This window comes from Alosa alosa, chromosome 7 (assembly GCF_017589495.1).
Source record: "Alosa alosa isolate M-15738 ecotype Scorff River chromosome 7, AALO_Geno_1.1, whole genome shotgun sequence".
NCBI classification, from domain to species: domain Eukaryota; kingdom Metazoa; phylum Chordata; class Actinopteri; order Clupeiformes; family Clupeidae; genus Alosa; species Alosa alosa.
Window position 1 is genome coordinate 14,411,435 of NC_063195.1, and position 10,911 is coordinate 14,422,345.

General features: G+C 43.9%; 1 protein-coding gene across 1 annotated transcript in view; it reads left to right on the top strand.

Annotated features, from left to right (window-relative positions):
- Positions 1-10,911, top strand: part of LOC125298411 (complement C3-like) — a gene marked incomplete in the record, with an annotated part of 101,425 nt that overhangs the window by 60,083 nt on the left and 30,431 nt on the right. The window contains 1 exon segment of the mRNA XM_048249120.1: positions 2,970-3,053. Within this exon segment, the coding sequence (XP_048105077.1) occupies positions 2,970-3,053 (84 nt within the window).

Sequence of the window (10,911 nt, forward strand, 5' to 3'; positions counted from 1 at the left end):
GCATAAACCAGTTCCGGATAATCAAATAAGAAAATCCTCTTCTAAGCATTTTATTCAACAAATTATTTAGAACACACAAAGGCCATAAAACATTTTATACTAAAAAAAGTTAAGGGACTCTTGTACCAGTACTACTTATTTGGATGATGAGAGGCTTGCATGTTTGTGAATGAACTTTCATGTTTTAACCTATTGGTAAAGAGCTGTGTTATCAGAGCTAATGGGGCAAGATTTACACTTCAGAATCATCTCGTCCCAGTAAACATTATAAACCTGAGAGACAAGGGGCCCTATGTGACACCCGGTTTACCGATTGATACATTTGTATGGCCCTGACATGCTTGACGATGTCGGGGCATGCTCCTAATGAGACGGCGGATGGTGTCCTGGGGGATCTGCTCCCAGATCAGAGCTCTTTGGCAGTCTGTGGTGCATGTGTTAGATGGAGCAAATCATAATGTCCCAGAGGTGCTCTATTGGATTTAAAGGGGAACTTGGCAACTATTTTAACGTAATAAACCCGTTTAGAAATCATTTGGATGGTTAAATGACCTGTTCCGGTGAAAATGGTGACTTTTCCCACTGCCCCTAGCGTCCCCAGGCGGAAAACCAACCTTGCAACATTGCGACTACCGTCCCGGAAAGAGAAGTGAGAAACAAGAAACTCGTTTTAAATCGTGTTTCTTACCTTGTAACATCCACATTGTCTGCCAAACTTATGCTAACCGTTTTGCTAGCTTGTAAACAAATCCATGTTACCTTTTTCCACAGTTTGAAATAGCATAATGCACAATTTCTCCAGCAGAGGCGGAAATCCTGCCAAGTTTCCCTTTAACTCAGGGGACTGTGGGGGACAGTCCTCCAGGAACTACCTGTACACTCTGGGTGTTGCTGTGCACCTAGGAACTCTGCACCTGTCCTTCTTGTCATACATTATTGGCCAATATGAGGTATTGTCCAAGCAGATTTCCTGGTTAGGGATTTACATTTAGGCTTAGTCATTTAGCCGACACTTTTATCTTACAACAACTTATAACAATTAAGGTACAATAAAGGTACAGTCCCACTATGATATTGTTAGTGCAGCAATAAGTACGACTAGCATAGAATAGAATAACAGTTCAAGCAAAGCCAAGGGAGGGAGAAGAGGGATAGTCAGGATAGGGGAAAAAGGTAGTGGTAAGTGCTTGAGTAAGCATGTCCAGCTGTTAGTAGTGCTAAGAGAGGAGGTACTCTCAGAACAGTTGGGTCTTCAGGAGGTTTTTGAAGATACTGTAGATGGATATCCCTGCCCTGGGAGGAACTGGTAGCACATTCCACCAACAGGGAAAAACAAAGAGAAATGTTTGGATTGTCATGAGTGTATGGGTAGCAGAGCCAGGCAGCGTTAATTAGATGAGTGCAGCGGTCGAGAGGTTGTGACCCACATATGCCTGAATAAGGCCATTCAAGTACAAGGGTGCAAGTCAGTGACTACTTTGTAGGTAAGAATTAACCATTTGGATCTAATGCGACCAAGGGGTCATCAGGTAGGGATGACAGATAGAGCTGTGTGTCATCTGTATAGCAGATGAAAAGTCGTGCAAGCGGATAATTGGATCCAGTGAGATGGTATAAATACCAAAAAGAAGTGGCCCCAGTACTGAGCCCTGGGGCACCCCTGTGGTGATTGGACCATAGATAATTTCACCAGCTGATGGGTGACATTATTTACACCGTTTCATGTTTTACACCGAGTTTCATCTTCATCCTCATCCTGTGGCATCTTGAGTGTCTATAAAAATATTAATATAGAAAAAGTAAGTTTCCAAATGCAATAAAAAAAAAAAACAGCAAGAATAACAGTATGACATTTGACCCCGATTTTGTATGCTTTCCACTGCATAAACCACAATTTATCTTAACATGTCGATCCTCCGCTCGTCTTCAATAGAACAATCTTATATCCTTTTTTCTGTTAAAATGTAAATGCAAAAACATCCTATAAAAATGACCCCTTATTGCACAATGTTTCATAACATGAAAAATAACAACAAAAAATTAAACCAAACTTATTGTCTTCAATGTACATGTAACAGCTGTGCTGCTACAACCTTGTTACTCTTTGATACAGTGGAATAAACCTATTAAGTGTACCAGTTAATTACTTACATGTACATATGACATGTATGTTGTGTCTTCGATGTCTTGGAACAGGTCTACTAATTCACATGTACTTTGTGGTGTAACAGCAGACACGTTTCAACACATCAATTACAGGATACATGACATTGGCAGGATGTATATAATATGTACATGTAAGTACTTAACTGGCACACTTCATTTTAATAGGTTTATGCCATTGTATCAAAGAGCAATAAGTGTGTACCAACACAGTTGATATACTGTATGTACTATGTAGTGAATTAGTAGACCTGTTCCATCACATTGAAGACATAACATACATGTCATATGTACATGTAAGTAATTAACTGGTACACTTAATAGGTTTATTCCACTGTATCAAAGAGTAACAAGGTTGTAGCAGCACAGCTGTTACATGTACACTGAAGACAATGAGTCCTTGACTGGAGCTAAGAATGGTTTGTATATCAAATCTATCATGACAAGATTTACCCCATCCAGCAGGTCTCAGGTCAGCTCTTTGCCTCTGATGAAAATGTAGGCAAATTGGCAAGGTTTTGTAAAAGCATTCAGTATTACAATGTAACAACTGTATGTAGGTACCCACAAATACATAATGCAAGTACAATGATAGTACCTGATAGTACATGTTGTTACACAGGTTGTACCACTGTACCTAATTAGGTAGGTACACTGTAACAGCGACACATTAAAATAAAGTGTTACCATTATTTTTTACTGTTTTTTACTGTCAACAATTGCACATTATTATTGTTGTTTTCATTATTGTGGTTGTTTCTAGTGTAGATATTCACTAAACTGCATGTTGACACGTCTCTTTGTAGGGGGATGTCTTTGGGACGGATTCGGATGCTTCCATGACCGCATTTGTCCTGATAGCCATGCAGGAGGGCTCCCAGATCTGCAATGTATGTATATATATATTAGTAATAGTAATAGTAATAATAATCTGTAGTACTCTGCAGAGAGTAGTGCGCTCAGCTGAACGTACTATAAGAACTCAACTCCCTGCTCTACAAGATATCTATTCCAGAAGAGTACTCCTAAGAGCCCAAAAGATTCTGAAGGACTCTTCTCATCCTAACAATGGATTATTCCTACCGCTGAAATCAAGAAGACGCCTATGTAGTCACAAAGCCAGAACTGAGAGTCTCGGGAGAAGTTTTTATGCCCAGGCCATCCGAACTCTGAACTCACACTATACTGACTTTGCACACATTCACTCCTCAGCACTCTCAAACATTTCCCAACTCTGAACTCACACTATACTGACTTTGCACTCATTCACTCCTCAGCACTCATGACCCACCACACACACACACACACTTACAAGACTTTTAGCACTTTTACATTCCTCTCCCTATGCTACAGACCTTTTATTTATTTTCTTATTTCATCACACGTCAAAACACACACACACACACACACACACACACACACACACACACACACACACATATCTGACTTTCTCCAACTTTTGCACATCTCCATAGAACTTTTTATTTATTATTTTGATTTCTCCTCCATCTACCCATGCCCTTGATTGCCTAGCCTTTCTGCCCCCCACCACCCCCACCCCACCCCCATCCCCAACACACACACAAAAGACACACACACTTACATCATCACTGTCATCACCTCACATACATACAGCACACTGTTTGCTACAGTAAGCCTCCTCTACATACTTGCTGCACACTGCCCCCCCTCTCCCTACATACACAGCACATTGTCTTCAGGATCTTCTCCAACACACATCCTCTACAGCACTTACAGCACACTGCCCCCACCAGGGTTGGGTAGTAACGGATTACATGTAATCTCGATTACGTAATCAGATTACAAAAATCAAGTAACTATAATCAGCCCAGATTACACTAAAAAAATGTTTAATCAGATTACAGTTACATTGTTAGGGATTACCTGATTACATTTTATCATGCAAACAATGCAACTTTTTTATGATAGCCTAGCTATCTTTTAATTTGACAAGACGTTCACTTTTTAGACTTTTTAAAGATATAGTTAAGAACAAAATGATTCATACCCCTGGCAAATATTGATTTTCTCTTGACCAGTACATTTGTTCTTACTTAAAATTACACTTGCCAAAAGGTTGCAAGACAATGTAGTAAAAACATGGAATAAAAAAAAGTGTTTTTATCTTTTTTAACATTTTTATGAAAAATTGCGTGTTCAAAATTATTCATACCCTTTTTAAACAATCACTGGAAACATCTTTATTTACCACCACAGCTCTCAAAATGGTTCATAATACCCACCAAGTCTCTTCATGTCTCCACAATGATTGTAGACTGCACCTTTTTAGCAGCAATCTGGGTTTTGAGGCAGGAACGATTATTTGCCATCACTTTGGCCTTGTGCTCACTTTTTTGACGGATTGAGGTCCACTCTAAAATGTTGATATTGTTCTCTGTTAACCATTTCTTGCCTTGTTTGGCTGTATGTTTTGGATCATTGTGTGGTTTAATATTGAAATCCTGCCTTTTGGGGCAGCCAAGGCATACTGGTTAGGGCTTCGGCCTTTGGGCTTGCCGGTTCGACTTCACTAATTCACGGATTGGGATAAATGCAGAGACCAAATGTCCCTCACGGGATCAAAACATATACTTACTTACTAACTTACATACTATTGGAGCAGGTCTCTCGGCACACTGCCTGATCTTTTCCTCCTAATCTTAATGTAGCCTCTTGTTTTAGTATTGAAATGGACATGGTGTCATTAGAGTTTAATGCTTCCCTTTTTTTTGCCAATCTCAGGCCATGTCCCTGGGTCACAAAAATCCAGCGAAAGCTAAATTCTTTGTCCAGGTGTGCCCTTATAAAGGTTAAGCTGAGTTGTGCATGTTTGGAGAAGAGTGGAGAAAAATAGAATGAGAATTCTTTCATCAATTCTGTGGTGGTGTCTTTTACTTACTGGGCATATTTATTGAAGTAATCTAAAAGTAATCCTAAAGTAATCAGATTACGTTACATGTTTTTGGTAATCCAACTGATTACGTTACTGATTACAAAAATGACCATGTCATTTGTAGTCAGTAATGGATTACATTTCAAAGTAATCTGACCCAACCCTGGCCCCCACCTACCCACACACACACACACAGTCACTGCTCCACTCCCCTCCTGCCCACACACACATCTTCACTGTCATCACTCACATACATCATACATACAGTACTCTGCTTGCAATAGTAAGTCCCTTCACCATACTTGCAGTACACTCCCCCCCCCCCCCTACATACACAGCACATTATTTCATTAGGAAGCTTCTCCAACACACATCCCCAACATACCAGCACAGCACACTGCCCCCCCCACACAGCACATTGTCTCATGAGGAAGCTTCTCCAACACACATATTGCACACTGCCCTCTCCCCACATACACAGCACACTATCCCATCTCCCCGGTCATCCCCCCAACACACACACCAAGACCCCTGGCCTACCCTATGCTTGCTCAAAATATATGCTTTGTCTAGTAGAGGTGCTTCAAATTGGTGCTTTTAAAAATCGCCTGTCTCAGAATATGTAGAAGAGGTCCAGGGCAATTCCGCGCAAAACTGTCACATCCATATTTAGTTGGCGTTACGGGCGTGACAGTTTTGCGTTGGTATTGCCCCCGTATCGTTATATAAAGCTCTATTCTCGCTGTCTAGGTTTCTCCTCTTTGAGCAATCGATGATTTGAAAATAACTTACTTATCGTTAACTTAGATATCCATCTGATTGTTTCTCGTCCCGTCTCCTCTCCTCGCTCGTTTCAGGCTATCAGTGAGTCTCTACCCCTTAGTAGGCTACTTTACTCACTGACTCGACTTTATCAGAATTCACAGATTTCACTGGCTGAGTAGCAGCAAGCGAAATGATGGTTCCTGAAGCTCCTGAAGTAAATGCTGTTATCCTAACCAACGACACATTTAGCGCAGCTTTGAAATTTTACGTGAAAATCTAAATTAGGCTATTTTGGTCCGGGTCCAGTTAGGATCACGTCAGGGTCCGGACTCGGACCGCGGTCCACCATTTGGTGACCGCTGATGTAGGCTACACGCTCCACACCTGCTCATTGTCCCCTCTGCTCTGTATGCTTGCTCAGGCCTACCTCTCCTCGTTCAAATTCAACAAACTTCAACATGGTTCTGACATAGGCTAACCTACCTGCAATATTGTATATTTCTGAAGCTTCTACATTGTGTTATTTTTGTACAAATTGCACTACCGGCACCTGCTGCAATTTCAACCTGTGGCTACTTCGATTAACTATTTTGATACACAGGGACACCGCAGTGCCATCTGGTCCTCACTGTAAGCAGTCATCGCTAACTGAGAGTGCGCACAGCTCTCCAACCCGTTTTGCAGAGCATAAAGCTAAAAGAAATGCAGTCTTGTGAGACAGGGGCTTCAAATCTGCCCCTGCCATAGACTCGTATGGAGCCCTAGAGAAGGACAAGTCCCAGCTCGGCGCTTGCAATGTATGGCCTGGGTGTAAATGACGGGTCCCCTTTAAAAATTGGCCCACAAACGGGTGCTGGCCTAGCGGTCTGTCATTAAAGCCCCTATGAAATGCTGAGATGGCAGAGACGTACACCTTAATTGTGCCTTTAGCCTGGTCTTGGTTCAGATTACCTGAGGAAAAGTGTACAACAATCCTGTTGGCCATTCTTGAGCATCCAGGCCCAAACTGTCGTCCTGATCCGCTAGAGAGTATCACTGCTGGCAATGAGTCATCTCTGATGTTGTAAACAGATCGACCTTGGCTACCCCATAGTTGACCCAGATGTGTTTGACAACTTCCGGGTGCAGTCTCCATTCCCCGGGAGAGGCCCCGTCCTGGAGAGAAGGTCTGCCGCCGTGTTCGCCACACCTGGAATGTGCACCGCTCTCCGAGAGGAGAGGAGGGGCCATGCCACAACAGTAGCTGCCTCGCCACCTTGAGGCACCGCAAGGACTTCGTCCCACCTTGATGGTTGATGTGGTACACTGCAGAGGTGCTGTCTGTTCTCACCAGCATGTGCTTGTGGTGTAAAAAGAGTAACAATACCTTGAGAGCCAGGTGAATAGCCTTCAGTTCGAGCACATTTATGTGCTCCAAGGACCAAGGGGGATGCCACACTCTCCTCACTGTCCTGCCCTCCCAGACAGCTCCCCATCCAGTCAGGCATGCACCTGTGGAGACCACCTGCCGTCTGTGAGGAAGGTTCCCTAGCGAAGCCCCCTTGCATAGGAGAGCTCAGTCTCTCCAGGGGAGGAGGGCTTGCATGCAGGACTGTGTGACACACTCACCTGTCCTTTTTTGGATGGAGGTGAAAGGAATTGAATAGGGGTGTGAATCTCTCATGTAAAAGACGATACGATTCACATCTAGATACATGGGCACGATTCGATTCGAAGAAAAGATGCATGTTCATAAAAACGATTCAGTATGATTCGGTGCGATGCAGTTCGATGCAATTCGATGCAGTTGAAGAATGGAAAGCATTCTGAAAGATTTTTTATCATTTGCTTATGGTACACATTCATTTTATATTATCAATTATCATGGTCATGTCAATTAGACAAAAACAAATGTGTGAATATGATTATCTAAACTGAGGTTTATCATATACTGTATTGAAAAAAGAATAGTCTACATTTCAGTCAAACACAGCAGCCAAATAGGCCTGCAACATAAAAATACATTTTATTGACTTTATAGATTTTATAGAGTATATCTAATTGTTTTCAAGGAGATGTAGCCTATTGTTGAGGTAAGACAATACAGAAATAAAATAAAACAGTGCTTAAGACAATCTTGGCCTTTTCTCATATAGTCTACAAGAATAAAATAGGCCTACATATCAATGAACTGGGCCTATTTTGTTCCAAGTCTGAGTGAATATGATCAAACTAATAATAATTTGTGCATCATTTTAGCAGCAAGGGCCAAATTATTCTTTAACATTAAGAAAATCCCTTCATCAAAAATAAGGCTACTCTACAGACTATCGTTGCCGCTTAGGAATGCTATAGTAAGTGTTTAATTTTGCGCCAAAATTAAACGCGACCGAGTGTGAGTTGTCACGTGCTTAAGTTGCAGTAGATGTATGGGTAATGAAGTCCTTTGACAACTTTGGGCAATGCATGTAGCCCAAAATGAACTGCATTACCCACAATTCCGTGCCACGTGTAATTTCAAAACCGGAAGTGGGATGAACGTGCTGCTTGCAACGTAAATGAGAGTCTGAGCGAGCAGAAAAGGTTGTGAACCGATTCGTAACAAGTAAATCTATATAACGACCGGTTCATTTCAGTTTTATTCCGATACGGGGCTTCACGTATCGATGTAGCCGTATCTTACACATCTTACAACGGCAAGACCTTCAGATATGCATTGAGGCGCCTGAGGTCGAGGATAGGCCAATGGCCAGTCTGCTGTGCGCTGGGGTGGTACCTCTGAAATTGTGCCTTTTTGCAGCAGACCTTGAACTTCCTCTAACAACACAGACTGTAAAAGTGGGTCTCTTACAGTTGTCATCCCGACCCCTGAAAATGGTGGGGGCCGCCACCGAAATTGTAGCCGGTAACCGTGCGACATTGTTGCGACAACACCCATGGGTCTGACACAATCCCCTTCCAACTTGCCTGTGAAAGTTGAGAGGAACAGTCGACGGACAGCCCATGCCCCCGATGTAGGGCCGCGACTGCGGCCTGCACCCTTGTCTGACCTCTTTTGCCGTCCTCTCCTCCCACGGGGCTGAGGCCACCTCGGGGGGTTTGCAGCAGGGTTTCGCCTACGGCCTCGAAAGCTCTGACCCTGAATACCAGCAGGGCCATCAACATGCCTAGGCCAGACAGGGTGTTGCCCTTGAGGCCTCCTGGATGTGATATTAAAGGCTGGGGCTGGCTTGCGGCAAGCACGTTGGACAGCATCTCCTGAAGTGGCAGATCGCTCAGCCCTGTCCAAGACATCCTGTGAACCTGTGTGAAAAACCTGACCAGGTGTCACCGGCAACCCCATGAGCTCAGTCTTTACGGGCTCAGGTAAAGAGGTCTGTGCCAGCCATACCTGCCTCCAGCACAAGACTGCGGATGATATCGCATCCCCACCATCACATGTCAGCTGTCAGCACGTGTCAGAGTGCGCTGACAAGGCGGAATCATTGAGGGCTCTGATCGTTCCCCCTCACAGTCTTGCACAAAATGCGGTTGTCATCTCCTGAGAGGCCTCGTCAGCAGAGTGGGGGGCAAAGAGGGACAGGACATCAGCATTGTCTGCATTGTCCTCTCCAACATGGTACCGAGGTGTAGAGACCCCTTCCTGGCCTGGGGGCAAGAGTGAAGGAGAATGGTGGCGTTCGAGCCTGTCCATCCTCTCAGTGAGACCCTGAATAGCTGCCAGAACTTTCAGCATATCGGTGTTGCTGCCCTCTGCTGGCGGAGATGCTCAGATGCCCTATCACGGTCTGTCACGCGAGGAGAATCATGCCGGCTGCGGTCACGTGAATGCTTGCGGGAGTGCTTACCAGATCTTACCAGATCTATCTGGAGAATGCTCCCTCTCCCTACCACACTTAGGCCCAGGGCCAGCGAATCTGGTAGCTCGGTAGAGTCTCTCCTCCCTGGGTAGTTCACAAGCTGCAGTAAAGGGGTCATCCACATCCTGCATCAAATGGGCAACCCCCAAGCATGCAGGGCATTCACGATGTCCATCACAGGGGTCCATCACAGACAGACAAAATGATGCAGCAATGTGATGCCATCCTGCCGGCTACAAGACAACCCAGTAGTTACAAACAGCAGTTGAGGGTATTCAAGACAATACTCTAAGGTGGTCCGCAACAATGCATGTACACACGCATGAAAACCACACAAACCCCACCGACTGCGAACAGCGATACAGGGGACAGTGTGAAGTCAATGTGGCCTAAAGCCAGCCAAACGTGGGGTGCCCCAGTACGCAAACGTACCTAAAAACCCCACAGTAATCCCACCAACTGCGAACAGTGATGTAGGGCACAGTATGTAAGCACTGGAAAAGTTACTCAGTGTGGAGATTAAGCTTGCCTAAAAACTAGCTTTGAAGCTAACTATAAGCAAAAGAAAAATGCTATGATACAACCCCGCTAGCTGTGAACATCAGTCAAAGGTAGCAAACTGATAGTCAACAAAAACGAGGGCTGCGCCAGTACACCAACGTACTGTAGCGTCGGTGGATGTACATGTCTAACGTTGAATGAGTGTCTCCCAGAATGCAGTGCGAGTGAATACTATGAAGTGTAATGTCGGTTATAATAGTTGTAGTTACGTTTAGCATGTTGTGTATTTGTTAGCGTGTTAGTCTCTTTGGTTGTACCTCATGTGTTTATCCTCGTGTTGATGTGTGTGGTAAACCCTTATTGTGTGTAGCATGTGCGGCTGAGACTACCCCTGTGTTGCCCTATCCATATGTCTGATTGTGTCTGAGTCTTCCTGTTCCAATAAATGGCCGTCCTGGCCAAAGGTGAATCTTGTCTGAGGGTGAGATCGCTACAGTACCTAGCAACCCCACCAACTGCGAACAGTAATATAGGGCAGTATATCTAACAGCTCAGAGCACAGTAGCCTATTAACATTGAAATATAGATTTAGTGTGGAGCTGAAGCTTGCACGCTAGTAAATTAGCTGAGAAGCTAACTACAAGCAAAACAAAAGGCTATGATAAAACCCCACTAGCCGCGAACAGCAGTTAAAGGTAACAAACTGATAGTGAACAAAAAGCTGCAACA